We start from the raw sequence: 17,025 nt of genomic DNA on the forward strand, positions 1-17,025 counted from the left end.
TTTTGCGCAGAGCATAACTTAATCATAGCCAACAAATGGTTTAAGTAATCATGAAAGAAGGTTATATATGTGGAAGAGGCCTGGAGACACGGGAAGATTTCAGATAAATTATATTATGGTAAGACAGAGATTTAGGAACCAGGTTTTAAATTGTAAGACATTTCCAGAGGCAGATGTGGACTCTGACCACAGTTTATTGGTTATGAACTGTAGATTAAAACTAAAGAAACTGGAAAGAAGGTGGGAATTTAAGAGACGGGACCTAGAGAAACTGAAAGAACCAGAGGTTGTATAGAGTTTTAGAGGGAGCAATAGGGAACAACTGACAAGAATGGGGGATATAAATACAGCAGAAGAAGAATGGGTTGCATTGAGGGATGAAATAGTGAAGGTAGCAGAGGATCAAGTAGGTAAAAAGACGAGGGCTAGTAGAAATCCTTGGGTAACAGAAGAGATATTAAATTTAATTGATGAAAGGAGAAAATGTAAAAATACAGTAAATGAAGCAGGCGAAAAGGAATACAAATGTCTCAAAAATGAGATTGACAGGAAGTGCAAAATGGTTAAGCAAGGATGGCTAGAGGACAAATGTAAGGAGGTAGAGGCATATATCACTAGGGAGTAAGATAGATACTGCCTACAGAAAACTCAAAGAGACCTTTGGAGAAGAGAGAACCACCTGTATGAATATCAAGAGCTCAGCTGGAAAACCTGTCCTAAGGAAGGACGGGAAAGCAGAAAGATGGAAGGAGTATATAGAGGGTCTACACAAGAGCAATGTACTTTAGGGCAATATTACAGAAATGTAAGAGGACATGGCTGAAGATGAGATGGGAGATTTGATACTGCGTGAAGAATTTGACAGAGTACTGAAAGACCTAAGTCAATAAAAGGCCCCAAAAATAAACAACATTCCATTAGAGCTACTGATAGCCTTGACAAAACTCTACCATCTGGTGAGCAAGATGTATGAGACAGGTGAAATACCACCAGACTTAAAGAAGAATATAATAGTTCCAATCCCAAAGAAGGCAAGTGTCGACAGGTGTGAAAATTACTGAACTATTAGCTTAATAAGTCATAGCAGCAAAATACTAACACAAATTCTTTACAGACGAATGTAAAAACTGGTAGAAGCCAAACTTGGGGAAGATCAATTTGGATTCTGTAGAAGTGTTGGAACACGCGAGGCAATACTGACCCTACAGCTTATCTTAGAAGATAGATTAAGGATACAGGGTACTTACAAATGGTGGAAAATTGAATTTTTTTAATGACTTTATTAAATTCTATAGTCTTTCCTGATTACATTGATACATACATTATAGGGTTTCAAATGAAAAATGACATATATTTAAAGTTACAGTCATTTATGCCACCACGCCCCCTTTATTTCTGTTATAGAAACCAGTATTATTTTGAAAACAACTGTGGACTTTCTGTTTCCAGCGATTATACGTATGATACATTGTATATGTTTGTAACAGTGCAGGTTTCTAGTGTCTGTAAATGATTATCTTTGCTAGTATTTCCTTTTGTTTCACCGAAGCAGTTTGTTCACATGTTACTGAATGTCTGTTGCCCAAGTGCTACATATATTTGTAGAAGTACATATCCTTTAGTGTGCAATAAATATGAACTATGTCACGCAAATAAAAGGAAATTCCGTGGTAACCAGTTCACGATCCTGATCCTGATCATCATCATCCATCATCCATCATCCATCATCATCATCATCATCATCATCATCATCATCATCATCATTTAAGACTGATTATGCCTTTCAGTGTTCAGTCTGGAGCATAGCCCCCTCATAAAATTCCTCCATGATCCCCTATTCAGTGCTAACATTGGTGCCTCTTCTGATGTTATACCTATTACTTCAAAATCATTCTTAACCGAATCCAGGTACCTTCTCCTTGGTCTGCCCTGACTCCTCCTACCCTCTACTGCTGAACCCGTGAGTCTCTTGGGTAACCTTGCTTCTCCCATGCGTGTAACATGATCCCACCATCTAAGCCTGTTCGCCCTGACTGCTACATCTATAGAGTTCATTCCCAGTTTTTCTTTGATTTCCTCATTGTGCACACTCTCCTGCCATTGTTCCCATCTACTAGTACCTGCAATCATCCTAGCTACTTTCATATGAGGTGTGGCTAGAAAAAAACCGGACTAGTACTGGTGAAACAATAAAACGAATGCAATAAGGCTGAAAGTCGCGTGGCCTGTCACGTGACTCTCGCTCCGCCTACTGCTCGAGTTTCATCTGCCTCCTGCACTCAGTCTGCCCGTGGTGTAGTTGACGTTTTGTCTGTGCGTCGGAAAATGTTGAGTGTACAGAAAGAACAGCGTGTTAACATCAAATTTTGTTTCAAACTAGGAAAATCTGCAAGTGAAACGTTTGTAATGTTACAACAAGTGTACGGCAATGATTGTTTATCGCGAACACAAGTGTTTGAGTGGTTTAAACAATTTAAAGATGGCCGCGAAGACACCAGTGATGACACTCGCACTGGCAGACCATTGTCAGCAAAAACTGATGCAAACATTGAAAAAATCGGTAAACTTGTTCGACAAGATCGCCGTTTAACAATCAGAGCAGTGTCTGAGTTAACAGGAGTTTCCAGGATGTCAGAACAAATCATTCTTCGGCGTTCCTTCTGTTCAATTGTGAGACACTTTGGAACCATTTTTGAACACACTTTGTTCATGTTGAAACTTTCATGAAGAATCTGCCTAACACTTTCCTTGTCAACTCCTGTTAACTCAGACACTGCTCTGATTGTTAAACGGCGATCTTGTCGAACAAGTTTACCGATTTTTTCAATGTTTGCATCAGTTTTTGCTGACAATGGTCTGCCAGTGCGAGTGTCATCACTGGTGTCTTCGCGGCCATCTTTAAATCGTTTAAACCACTCAAACACGTGTGTTCGCGATAAACAATCATCGCCGTACACTTGTTGTAACATTACAAATGTTTCACTTGCAGATTTTCCTAGTTTGAAACAAAATTTGATGTTAACACGCTGTTCTTTCTGTACACTCAACATTTTCCGATGCACAGACAAAACGTCAACTACTTAAAACAGACGCCACGGGCAGACTGAGTGCAGGAGGCAGATGAAACTCGAGCAGTAGGCGGAGCGAGAGTCACGTGACAGGCCACGCGACTTTCAGCCTTATTGCATTCGTTTTATTGTTTCACCAGTACTAGTCCGGTTTTTTTCAAGCCACACCTCGTATACGTAACCTCAACCTTGTTGATAAGGTAACCTGAATCCACCCAGCTTTCGCTCCCATACAACAAAGTTGGTCGAAAGATTGAACGGTGCACAGATAACTTAGTCTTGGTACTGACTTCCTTCTTGCAAAAGAGAGTAGATCATAGCCAAGCGCTCACTGCATTAGCTTTGCTACACCTCGCTTCCAGTTCTTTCACTATGTTGCCATCCTGTGAGAATATGCATCCTAAGTACTTGAAACCGTCCACCTGTTCTAACTTTGTTCCTACTATTTGGCACTCAATCTGTTTATATTTCTTTCGCACTGACATTACTTTCGTTTTGGAGATGCTAATCTTCATACCATAGTCCTTATATTTCTGATCTAGCTCTGAAATATTACTTTGCAAACTTTCAATCGAATCTGCCATCACAACTAAGTCATCCGCATATGCAAGACTGCTTATTTTGTGTTCACATATCTTAATCTGATGATTCCAAATTTTTGTGTTAACAATGACACTGCTTGTAGTGGATTTTTTGTTGTTGACATGGGCATCTTATCTGCTTTGATAAAGGAAGTGGCGAAATGTAAACAATGTGTTGGTGTAGGTTGCCTTGAAATAACTGAACAACAAAGTAGCAGGAAGGGTTTAGTGTCAAAATTAGTTGTTCTGTTTAGATCCTGCAATAAATCTACCTCGAATATGACTTCGAACACTGGGCATAATCCATATGATGTGAATCTGAAGTTAGTGTATGCAATGTGTGCAATAGGAAACGGAAAAAAGGCTGCTCAAACATTTTGTGAGTTGATGGACCTTCCTCCACCACCCAGTAGGTTCAGCAATTACATAAAAATACTTTTAGGTGCTTGATGGTTATGTCTAAAGCATCTATGAAACATGCAGTAGAAGAAACTGTAAATATTAGTGTAACCAGGGATATTGCTGTTGCACTTGATGGGACATGGCAACATCGAGGACATCGTTCCTTGAATGGTGTTGTAAGTGCTACTTCTCTGGAGAATGGAAAAGTAGTTTATGTTGAGTGCTTATCAAAGTACTGCCACACCTGCCATGGTAATACTGAAGGACATATTGAACAACAGTGTTCTAAAAATTATGTTGGTACAGTGGAGGTATGGAGTGTGATGGAGCTTTAAAAATATTTCAGAGGTTGGTGCCCATTTATAAGATTAGATATACGAAGTACCTGGGTGATGGGGACTCTAAAGTTTTCATTAAAATTAATGAGTTCAATAATCAAAATATCCACGGGTGTACTGCCGGTCTACAGTGTCCAACGGGCACAATATTTCGGCGATCATACATGTCGCCATCATCAGGTGAACTGACGGACTGAGCTCCTGTGAACGTGCCGGCACGGAGATCCGTACACTATGGCTGCTCAGGTGGAACTGGGTTCGGTCGCGGCGGCGGCGGATTTAAATACCCTCCGCCCGCGGCGCGCTCACTCCGCCGTCCGCGCCCCGCGCCACGGTCGCGCGGTGGAACAGATTGCGACGGCGTTTGAGATGACGTTGGTGTGATGGCTCCGTCCGCCATGGTCGTCACAACTATACATTTGCTCGATTTACTCTTGATTAACCCAATCGCTGGTTCCCAAGCCTTGCTAAGATTATAGCCACAGTCACGATTTATGAGGTCGTCATTGGTGCGAATTTCGATGGCCTCTCTAACAACGCTGTCCCAGTATCTCGACATCTGTACCAGAATCCTCGTGCGTTCATACTCCATAGCGTGATTTTCCGACAAACAATGTTCAGCGACCGCCGACTTGCTCGGATACATCAGTCGAGTGTGCCTCTGGTGTTCACAGCATCGATCCTCGACGGTACGCATCGTCTGACCAATATACGACTTGCCACATTGACACGGAATCTGGTACACGCCGGCCTTCCTCAAACCGAGGTCATCTTTGGCGCTCCCCACCAGTGCACGAGTTTTATTCGGAGGACAAAACACCGTTCCGACCCGGTGTTTCTTCAAAATGCGGGTGATCTTTCCCGAGAGTGCGCCTGTATATGGGATAAACGCAGTGCCTACCTCCTCCCTCGTGATTTCATCCATATCCACAGGTTGTGCTGTAGTGGTTGGGCGGAGAGCACGTTGAATCTGCCACTCTGAGTACCCATTTTTTCGAAATACAGTTCTCAGATGTTCCAATTCCTGGGGTAGACTCTCTGCGTCAGAGATAGTGCGCGCCCTATGTACTAGAGTTTTAAGTACCCCATTCCTCTGTGGAGGGTGGTGGCAGCTGTCTGCGTGCAAATACAGATCAGTGTGTGTTGTCTTCCGATACACCCCATGACCTAGGGTGCCGTCAGGCCTTCTCTTGACCAAGACGTCAAGGAAAGGTAGTTTACCCTCCGTTTCAGTCTCCATAGTGAATTTGATGTTGGGGTGTATGGAGTTTAGATGTGTAAGGAAGTCAAGGAGTTTATCCATACCATGTGGCCAGATGACGAAAGTGTCGTCCACGTAACGGAAAAAGCAAGTAGGTTTCCATTCGGATGACGACAGGGCTTCCTCCTCGAAGTTCTCCATGTACAAATTCGCTACCACCGGTGAGAGTGGGCTACCCATGGCGACTCCCTCCGTCTGTTCGTAGTATTCTCCATTAAAAAGAAAATACGTGGAAGTCAGGACATGCCTAAAAAGTTCAGTGGTCTTCTCGTCAAACTTCTGACTAATCAATTCTAGTGACTCTCGCAGGGGTACCCTCGTGAACAAGGAAACGACGTCAAAACTCACCATGATATCTGACTCACCCAACGTGAAGCTATCAAGGCGTTTAACAAAATCCACGGAATTACGGATGTGATGAGGGCATTTACCCACGTAAGGACTTAATATTCCCGTCAGGTATTTGGCCAACAAATATGTAGGTGCCCTGATGTTGCTGACAATGGGGCGTAATGGTACCCCCTCTTTGTGAACCTTCGGGAGTCCATATAGTCTAGGCGGTACCGGACCTTGGGGTAACAATTTCTTAGCGTCACCCTCCGGTAAATCTGCGTCCTTGAGAAGCGACCTCGTCTTGTTGTCCACCTTCTTTGTAGGGTCAACGCTGATCTTCCGGTAGGAATCGTCATTTAGCAGGCTCTGCATCTTATCAGTGTAGTCCTTATGGGAGACAACAACTGTAGCATTGCCTTTGTCGGCCGGTAAGACAACAATTTCAGAGCGCTCCCTTAGATCACGAATGGCCGCCCTCTCTTTACTAATGATATTTGACTTCATCGGCTTGGATTTCGTCAACGTACGACAAGTTTCACGACGTATTTCCTCAGCTGATTCAGGCGGAAGTCGAGCTGCAACCTGTTCAACAGCACTAACAATTTCTGCGACCGGAGTGAACTTGGGGGTGGGAGCGAAGTTGAGACCTTTCTGCAAAACCGAGACCGCATCATCACTCAACACCATGCCACTCAAATTGATGACAGTCTTGCCCGGAACCTGCAGTGCCCGTTGGACACTGTACACCGGCAGTACACCCGTGGATATTTTGATTATCAAATACGCCGGGAGAAACTCAAGAATCAAATGAGTTCAATGTTTATGGTGATAACTCAGTAACAAAACTGGAGAGTTGTGGACATGTGCAAAAGAGAATGGGTGCTAGATTGAGGAAGCTACGAAGAGAAATGAAAGAAAAGTTGCTATATGATGGAAAATCTCTGTCTGGCCAAGGCAGATTGACAGAAACTGAAATAGACCTCCTTCAGAATTATTATGGACTGGCCATTAGACAAACTGCATATCTGAATGATGTTACAGCAATGAGAAAAGCTGTATGGGCCACCTACTTTCATAAGTTGTCCACAGATGGCCATCCTGTTCATGGACTTTGTCCTAAGGAAGCAGATTCTTGGTGTGGTTACCAAAAAGCAAAAGGAAGTGGTCAAATATACCATCATAGGCATTCTCTTCCTGACCCTGTTATGAATGAAATTAAACCAATTTTTACAGACCTGAGTGACCCTGTTCTGCTTAGTAAATGTCTTCATGGGGGCACTCAGAATACAAATTAAAATTTTCAACCATTGCATATGTGAAAGATTACCCAAGAATGTTGTTGTAGGACTAAACACATTAAAAGTTGGTGTACTAGATGCAGTGATATGTTTCAATGATGGAGTGATAGGAAGGATGGAAGTCCTGAGAAATTTAGGCATAAAATGTTGCTCTAATATGGAAGATCAATTGCTTGCCTATGACAGACAATGGGTGCATGAAGATGAAAGATTCGCTGTTGAAGTTACGAAAGAAGCAAGAAGTGCTAAAAGGAATGCCAAGAGGAAGCTTGAAGATGATGAAATGCTGCAGAATGAAGACTATGCGTCAGGAATATTCTAAGGCACAGTTTAATTGGACTCATATCTTCATTTTCAATTTCCTGCAAGTTGTATTTTTCAGAATTCAGGTACGAATATTTCCTAAAGTTTGTAAATCATTGCTCTAATTTTTTTTCTGTAACTTGTGATAGTCCATACTTATGTAGTAGACCTAAACTTTATTGCAGAATCAACTAAATTATAGGTATAATGTCTCTGTAATTTTTTTAAATATTCAGAATACTTCTAATTTGTTTCAAAAGTGTGCTGCATTACCTCGTATCAACCAAAAAAAATCTGTAAAACATATCATAAACAGTGCCTGAAAGAAATAGATGTTAATTTTTACATAATATTGAGCCAGAAAAGTACCCTGTATCCTTAAGGGAAGACAAACCTACATTTCTAGCATTTGTAGACTTGGCGAAAGCTCTTTGCAATGTTGACTGGAATACTCTCTTTAAAATTCTGAAGGTGGCAGGGATAAAATACAGGGAGCGAAAGGCTATTTACAATTTGTACAGAAACCAGATGGCAGTTATAAGAGTCGAGGGGCATGAAAGGGAGTGAGACAGGGTTGTAGTCTATCACCGATGTTATTCAATCTGTATATTGAGCAAGCAGTAAAGAAAACAAAAGAAAAATTTGGAGTAGGAATTAAAATCCACGAAGAAGAAATAAAAACATTGAAGTTTTATGCGAATGCAGGCTTTCTCGGTGAATTTCATATATGAATTCTTCATGGGTTGTCAGCCGAGTAGCATAGTCATCTCGTAGCAACGTTTCCATGGAATGCGTCTCCATCATCTTCAGGCATCTCCATCATCTTCGCCTGAATAGAAGCTTTCAAAATGCCAGTGCTACAGAAGAATGCTGAAGATTAGATGGGTAGATCATGTAACTGATGAGGTGGTACTGAATACAATTGAGGAGAAGAGGAAATTGTGGCACAACCTAACTAAAAGAAGGGACCGGTTGGTAGGACATGTTCTGCGGCACCAAGGGATCACCAATTTAGTATTGGAGGGAATCGTGTGGGTAAAAGACGTAGAAGTAGACCAAGAGATGAGTACACTAAGCAGATTTGGAAGGATGTAGGTTGCAGTAGTTACTCAGAGAGATGAAAAAGCTTGCACAGGATAGAGTAGCATGGAGAGCTAAATCAAACCAGTCTCTGGACTGAAGACCACAACAACAAGAGCCCTTAGAGAAGAAAGAAGCTGTCAAAGGAGAATTCTGACTAGTAGATGGAAATTTCAACCCAGTAGAATGGAAATAATTGCTTATCAACGCATTTCATTTACTGCCAGACAAATTGAAGTACACGATATTGCAGTGCCTGTGTACTTTTATGATGCTACAATGTCGGGTCATCTGGGATTTGCAAAGACCTATGATGGAATTGGAAGCAGGTACAATCGGCCAGATATCCATAGATCTGTCAGACATTAGTAAGGCAATGAAGGAATGCCAATGACAGAAAGATATGCTATAGTCCCCCCCCCCAAGAAATCTGGTATCAGTTCCTTAAGTTATTCCATTTTGCCACATGGAAGTCTGCATATGTGGAAGGTTTCCCTAGTCGACTGATGGGAATGGTGGATACTAATGTACACTGACTATCTCATTGGCTAAACTGTCATCAAGGCTGTACCAACTGTTAAAGCTCAGGACGTCATCAGATTTCCTGTAGAAGACATAATTTTCAATCATGGACTACCATATGCCATAATATAAAGATCTCTATCACAAGAAAGTTAAGACTGGTGTCAGAAGCAATTTCACAGTGCAGTATCATCCCAAGGATGAGAACAGCCTGCCAGCTGTAAATCAGTGGCCTTTTACATTTTAATATGACATTGACAGATATGCTCTCTAGGTACATTAATGTTAACCAAGAGACTTGTATACAATAGTGCATGTTAAGGCATTACAATAAAACACAGCAAAGCAATACAGCACAGGGTTCACAGCATTTTTCCTGATTAATGGTCGAGAGGCTAAAACAACAAATACTCTGTTTCAGTTTCAACTGGAGAATGTTCTGGCAGATTACACCCAACAGCTCACCACCAGAACTGAAGAAGTAAGACAGCTTGTACCCATACATGCCTTGGACTTTGATGATAAGGATTGTGGAAAATTATTAAAGCACCACTTTGGTCTACACCAAATTCTGTTTCTGTTGTCAGATGTTACCCATGGAGTCAATGATGATGATCCTACAAAAGTGCAGAGAAAACATCCTAGTGCTTGTATGATAACTTATAATAGGCCTGTAGTGTGGACTGATGATGAGCCCTCCAACACAAGAGACACCAAGATCAGCTTAACAATTTTGATGCCTCATGGAAGTAATTTCATTTGAACCACAGACCACTAATTAGATCCTCTTCCAGATACAAGAAGTTTTAGTAAGCTTTGAAACAGTAGGTTGCTGTTCTGTGAGGGGGGGACAGAAATGCTGTGTGCTGTTCATCATCGGACATACTAAAGTGGTTACAGTTACTGGCTAGTGATGTGTAGGTCCCTGGTTTAATTCCAGCCATCTGAAATTATTTATCATTTAATAATTGCAATTTTTGGGACTGACTTATTCATGGAATGGAATTTAATAGAAGATTCTGTGGATCTGTAAATAGAAGCACATTCTGTAAAGGTGGCCAGTTCAGCAAAGTCTGCAGTTTTTTGTGTGCTTGACAAACATGCCTTTAGTGTGAAGTTGCAGTTCCTGTTGCCAATGCTGCTGTCTTAACTGCAACACTATCCCAGATTCTATGTGAGAATACACCCATGCTGACTCCATGCACATTCCATGCTAATGATGAAAATATGCACACACAAGAAGTTATGCCTGTAGCACAGATATCATATGCATAAATTTCCAAGTTTTCTTTTGAGTATTCGTGGCATGAATCCACAGAGTGATTTATGGCAATATCACTAATGACTCAAATAGCTGAATTCACCACTCACAGAGGGAAGAAGAATTTCTGGTCTGGGAAGCCTGTTGTTTTTCCTGTGTCACCACACTAGTTTTGAGGAAATGAAAGTCTGGTTTGTCCAAGAAGTGTACAGTACCTGCATGGATGTGATAGTTAAGTTAATTACTTTCCTGTGTCTTCATTTAAAGATACAATGATTCATATGCATATCAGGGTAGAATAAATAGTTTTATTGAGTCACCTGAAGTGAAATGGATGATGACAAGAACATGGTAGTGGCATAAAAACTCACTCCTGGCAGAGAGAGAGAGAGAGAGAGAGAGAGAGAGAGAGAGAGAGAGGAAGAAAGAGAGAGGAAGAAAGAGAGAGGGAGAGGGGGAGAGGGAGAGAGAGAGGGGGGGGGGCAAGAGCACATTTGAATAGTTTCCCAAGAAAAAAAAAAAATAATAAGAGTTTTTATTTTTGTCCACTCAAATGAAAATGAAACATGGAATAAAAATTAAGCTGACTGTTTATTATTTCAAAAATAATAACCATAACTGTTAATACATTTATCCCATTGTACAACAATACAGTCAATTCTTTCATGGAAAAATGCTTGCAGTTGTCGATGGATCTATGATTGTAAACAGGTGTGCACCTTTCCATCCAAAGCAAATCAATGGCCATGAATGTCTTTCTTTAGGACTCCAAAAATACAGAAATTGCATGGGGAGAGATCGGTACTGTATAGAGGACATGTATGGGCTTCCCAGTGAAACTTCCGCAGCATAGTCTAGACAACCCTGGCAACATGAGGGCAAGCATTATCCTGCAACAGAATGATGCCATCAATGAATAGTCCTGGGTATTTAGACTTGATGGCACACTTCAATTTTTGCAAAGTGTCTATGTGGTCTTGTTGTCTGGCACAGAGTTTATATCTCCAGGAAGTTTCATATCAGGGCACACTGCACTGCAGAGTGAAAAAATCTCTCTGGAATATCTTCTCTGACTGTGGCTAAGCCATGTCTCCACAGTATCTTTTCTTCCAGGAGTGCTAGCCCTGCAAGTTTCATAGGAGAACTTCCATGAAGTTTTAAATGTATGAGATGAGGTACTGGCAGAAGTAAAGCTGGATGGATTTCAAATCGTGTTTGGATAGTTAGGTACATAGAGCACTTGCCTGTAAAAGGCAAAGATCCGAAGTTTGACTTTCACTCCAGCACACAGTTTTGTCGGGAAGTACAGTTTTAATTTGTCAGGATGTTTCACACTGTAAAATGTTCTGCATTGGCACTGTCGCACCTTTTTCCTTCACACTGATTGATATTAACATTGTCATATGTCCATAACATTTTCCAGAACCACAATCATGCTTGTACTGCAAAGAATCAACACCCACTACCTTTAACTGGAGTGTGCCTGTATCTAGTCAGTTAACCAAGTTAGCTCTCACTATGGCTGAGCCAAAAGGTGACATTGTTATTTAATATAAGGGTGGTGGTGTTACATCAAAGCTCTTGTGCATAACAACCAAATTGGGCTCAATGAACCCTAACAATCCACCAATAGTCAGCAGAATCTCACCTCTGGATACAGTCTCTGTCTGTTAACAGTGAATGACGCTTGAAAGCAAGCCAGTTTCAGACAGTTGAAATTTCATACACGTTATTGAAAGTCTCCTTGGGTTTACTGCCAGATCCTGAAATCAATATGATTCAATATTTCAGTGATACAACTACCCGACATCTTTAGGAGAATGCTGCTGCAACTGCAGAGTTCCACAGTTTTCAGCAGACAGATGGATCGCTAAAATATTGAATCATGCTGATTTCAGGATCTGGCATCAAATATGAGGAGATTTTCAATACTTATTATGCTAGAAAAACCTATGAAATCAAATCATACACACTGGCCTACATACTCAGAAAATACCCTGTGACAAACGTGCAGTGTAAATATCCGAAATCAATATTAGTGATATCATCATAGCAACGACAGGAAATACTGAAGTAGGTAATTGGCTGTTTCAAATATTCACAAAAAATTAGGAGAAAAGTTGTTTCCAAGTTATCATCTTGAGCAATTATTTGAGTTTGTACATTGTTTTATTAGTAGTTTTGTCATTCCCTTACATTTCATGATTCAAATAAAACACACTAACACTAATGACATTTTGTGGCACATACAACAGAAAGGCAAAAAAATTAATCCACAAAAACAGGAAATCTTTTTTTAGCAACAATTCTTCTTACAAGGTATCAGCAAGTATACCAAAATCTGAATGTGATGCCCACAATAGCTTTCATAAACTTACAGTTTTTCTTTTGCTGAGTAAGAGAAGAAGGCTGGAAAAAATTGAAATTTGAGAGGGAGAGCGATATATATATATATATATATATATATATATATATATATATATATATATATATATATATATATATATATATATATATATATATATATATATATATATATATATATATATATATATATATATATATATAATTTTTTTTTGGTGGGTGGGGTGGCATGCGCAGCTAAAAAGGTTTTATTTTATTTTATTTTTTTTTTTAATGAGAAGAAGGCTGCTTGTAACTCAGAGTCATATGTAAAAGCAATGAAAACATGCCTTAGAAGATAACATTACTAAACCTGTAACAAGCTTTTACCGTAACAGCAAACTGCTCTGCTTCCGTCAGGTCTGAATATTGCGAGCGGTATTCCTCTAGTTTCTTCAGCTGGTCAGGTGGTGGTAAATATGCAATAAGTTGCTCCACAACACTGTCTGTCAGTACTGTTTCATCACACCGAAGTATGCATTTCTTCACCTCCTCGTAACTTAAATGCTTCAGTGAGCCACCAAGTAGGATGGAAATGTTCTGAGCAACTTTGCCATCCAACACCTTGAGGTCCTTTACTTTTTTCATTGTACCACCCCTGTCGACACAGAAGAGCCTCAAATAACAAAAAAAGAACATTTTGCTAGCTTTGTATGTAACTTTAATCCAAGTACTACAATATCATCCCTAACACATCCGTAAGAAACTTAGGAAGTACACAGTAATACAGCAGGTTCTGTGGTTAATCTGTGTTAAATGATAAAGACATTCTGCAAGATAATTAACAGTGAGATTCAATGATAATGTAAACATTTGGAAAATATACACTAATTTATTCTGACAAATTACATAATGATCTGTAACATGATTTTAAAACTACACAACAAGGTTCCATAAAATATTCATTTTATAACTAACTAGAATTTTCCCTGCAGCATAAATTACTCTTTAAGCACTTTTTTTAAATTAATTCATGGGTGACTTTCCTATCTTTTATACTGTGCACAAAATCATTAACATCATGTCCACGAGAAGTAGGTGATAATCCAAGAAGTGTTTCTCTTTTTATTTATTTCTGAACAATGACATTTCTAATAACACGTGAAATGTTGGGAGGGAGGGAGAGAGAGAGAGAGAGAGAGAGAGAGAGAGAGAGATCAAGCTCACATCCTATGCCTTATTTCACCAACAGTTTTCATACTTTAATTTCAAGATTTAACTGTAAATAATATTTAAGAAGAACTTTAATTAATTTGCATTTATAGTGGCAAAATCAAATTCCAGATTAATTCTATTAAGGAGAGGCACAGATTCTAAATTAAATAAGTAGCTTAAAAGATACTCGTGCAGCTAATCCTTTTATACTTATTGCCTGTCTGGGATTCCTAACATATCACCCTGCCACAAATAAGAAAACTTTCAAAGAACAGCTGCACAATATGTGACAGGATTATTTACAATAACTGCACAATTTGTGATAGAATTATTCTGTCATGCATTACTAAGATACATAGCAAGCTTCAACAAGTGTAGCTTGCAGAGTATGTGGCATTTATTGTACAGTGCAGTCCTTGTAATGCAGGAGGAGATATGCTCGAGAATATTTAAGTAAGTGAGTGAGTGAGAGAGAGAGAGAGAGAGAGAGAGTGGGCCAATGAAAGTTCATATATATGATCACAAAAAAATCTGTGAACATGTATCTTGGAATGCAGTGTTTGTGTGTCTAGGAGCAGTATTTGTACTCTAACAGCACTTTGACACAAGATGTGCTCATAATTCTTGTCTATAATTCAATTTTGGACACTAAGCGACCAGTGCAATATTATGAAATTGAGGCTCATAAAATTTCCGTTTGTCCCTACTAACAACATTTTTTTTACAACCTGCCCTTGTTGAAACTTAAAAAGTAGTCCTACATATTGAATTATTTATGTTTAGTCAATTATATGAATTGATAATTTGACTGTTGAAAATTAATCTTCACGACATTACAAAAAGCAACACTAACAGCATATAAATCCACAGTATTACAACCTTGCCAACAACGCTGTTTGTAGACTGTAAGTGTTTAGCACACTTGAAAACCATCTGCGTAAATTAACTATTGTCAAAACAATACTCCATAAGTATTTTCAGTATATTTCACACTGGGCTTATAAATTGTGAAAGCCAACTTTGATTTTTAGTTTATCAAATCAGATGTAAGCTATTTTTATAATTTTCATTTTTTGTGGTAGAGGAGCATCAAGGCTAAGAAAGAATATCATTATTGTAGAGACAATGCCTTATAGAATAATTTGTAAATGCTGATCAATAACTCAGTGGAATGAAATTAATGCAACTATTCAAGTGACTGTATTTAACACACAGATCCGAATCGGTAGAGAAAAATGAAGATTACAGGTACTTCTCTCGAATACAAAAAGAAATAAGAAATACTGAAATTTTAATTTGAAATACACATAAGAGAGAAATCTTACCATGGAAGTTTACAAGAGCATTTTGAGATGTAATTTACTAACTTACTTGTCAACAGCATCATCTGCCTTCTTAGCAACAGGCTTTGAGGAAAATTTCTCAGCTAGTCCATTCAGTATGTCAGGTGATGCTAATTTCTCTTCATGTACTTTCACCCAGAATGCCTTTTCAGACATTTTTTGTGGAATAATCTATAATCATAGTTAAACACCATATGATTCAACAAGCCACTATATAAAACAAACAACATTTGAAAACACACACACATTATTTTATTTAAGTTTCAGGAAGATCATACAAGACTATATTTAAAAAAATTCCAATTTGTTTTGTGTCACAGTATAATGGAAACTAGAGTTGGAAGAGGGAAAGAATACAGAAAAAAAGAGAAGAAGAATAAGACAGCTATGCAAAGGTTAGAGAAAATTAAAGTTCACACCTTCACAGGCAAAAATGTTGCACATGGGGAGGAGTAGACTACATAAATAAAATAAGAAAAATATTAAGTGGAAAAATGTCAGAAATACTAACCTCTAACTTTCTTTTTTTTCTGCCTAGTATTACTTCAATTAAGTGATGGGCAATATTTAATGCAACTATTCAAATACTAGTAGTACTACTACTACTACGAGTCTTATCTATTGCACAAATAGTGTTTTTCATACTGGATGCTACTAAATTTTTATGCAGTACCATTTTGCTACTCCTCTAGATTATGGTTAATTAAGAGAAAGCTATTCCACTGTTATTACAATGCCTTCCTGTTTTCCACTTTAATTCCACAAATTTAAACAAAACAGTGCTACCCATGTCACTGAAACTGCAATTGGCAGCATAAGAGCACCATCTCAAAAACTACTACATAGGCATAAGAGCACCATCTCAAAAACTACTACATAGTCAGGTCTGAGTAACAACGGAAGGTGTGAGGAAATACCAGCCCACAGGCCACACGCAGGTAATTTTGGTTCCAAAAAGTGGCCCCTGAGCCAAAAGATTGCCTATCCCTGAACTATGGTATTAGTGCCTGCAGTGTCTTCCAATCATTCAGAGATAGGGGGGTTCAAAATGGGGTACTTGTTCCACCGTGCATACAAGCAGTGCCAGAGCTCTCTCATAAAAGCCACTGCATTGTTATTCAAACAAGTGTGGTGTTGTGTTCTCTTCTGACCAGTCCTTTTCTCACATGTTGTACAAATGTGATATATTACAGCAAAGCTACATAAGTAACACACAAATCTTTTCAAAAATATTCTATTCATAAATAGGACCTTTCATTTGTACAAGATGTATTTATTTTAAAAAGTTCAGCAGCTTAGTTTTATTACAATGACCTCTCTCCTCTGTTCATCTGGTCCTCCTCAAATCAGCATGCCACCTTCCTAGGCGTTGACATCCTCCTCTCTGATGGGTCCATCCACATGTCTGTCCACATTAAACCCAATCACCAACAGCACATGCATTTTGACAATTGTCATCCCTTTCACACCAAAAAAATCCCTGCCATACAGCCTGACTACATGGAAATGGCATACCTGCAGTAACAAGAGCTCCCTTTCCCAGTATTCTAAAGGTTTCACAGACAGGCACAATTCCTCAGATCTAATCTGCAAACAGATCTCCCTTGCCATTTCCCCTCACACCCCCAATCCTCCAATCACCCGCAAGAACCAGCCAGAAGGGAACACCCCCTTTGT

At 39.3% G+C, this 17,025-nt stretch overlaps 1 protein-coding gene across 5 annotated transcripts in view; it reads right to left on the bottom strand.

The window, feature by feature from the left end:
• Positions 1–17,025, bottom strand: part of LOC126202891 (protein diaphanous) — a 372,908-nt gene that overhangs the window by 41,477 nt on the left and 314,406 nt on the right. For all 5 annotated transcript variants that reach the window (XM_049936958.1, XM_049936957.1, XM_049936961.1 and 2 more), the window contains exons 11-12: positions 15,377–15,519; positions 13,181–13,448 (exon numbers count right to left, since the gene is read on the bottom strand). In XM_049936958.1, coding sequence (XP_049792915.1) covers positions 13,181–13,448; positions 15,377–15,519 — 411 coding nt within the window. The remainder of the gene's footprint in view (positions 1–13,180; positions 13,449–15,376; positions 15,520–17,025) is intronic.

The sequence above is a fragment of the Schistocerca nitens genome, chromosome 9 (genome assembly GCF_023898315.1).
Source record: "Schistocerca nitens isolate TAMUIC-IGC-003100 chromosome 9, iqSchNite1.1, whole genome shotgun sequence".
NCBI classification, from domain to species: domain Eukaryota; kingdom Metazoa; phylum Arthropoda; class Insecta; order Orthoptera; family Acrididae; genus Schistocerca; species Schistocerca nitens.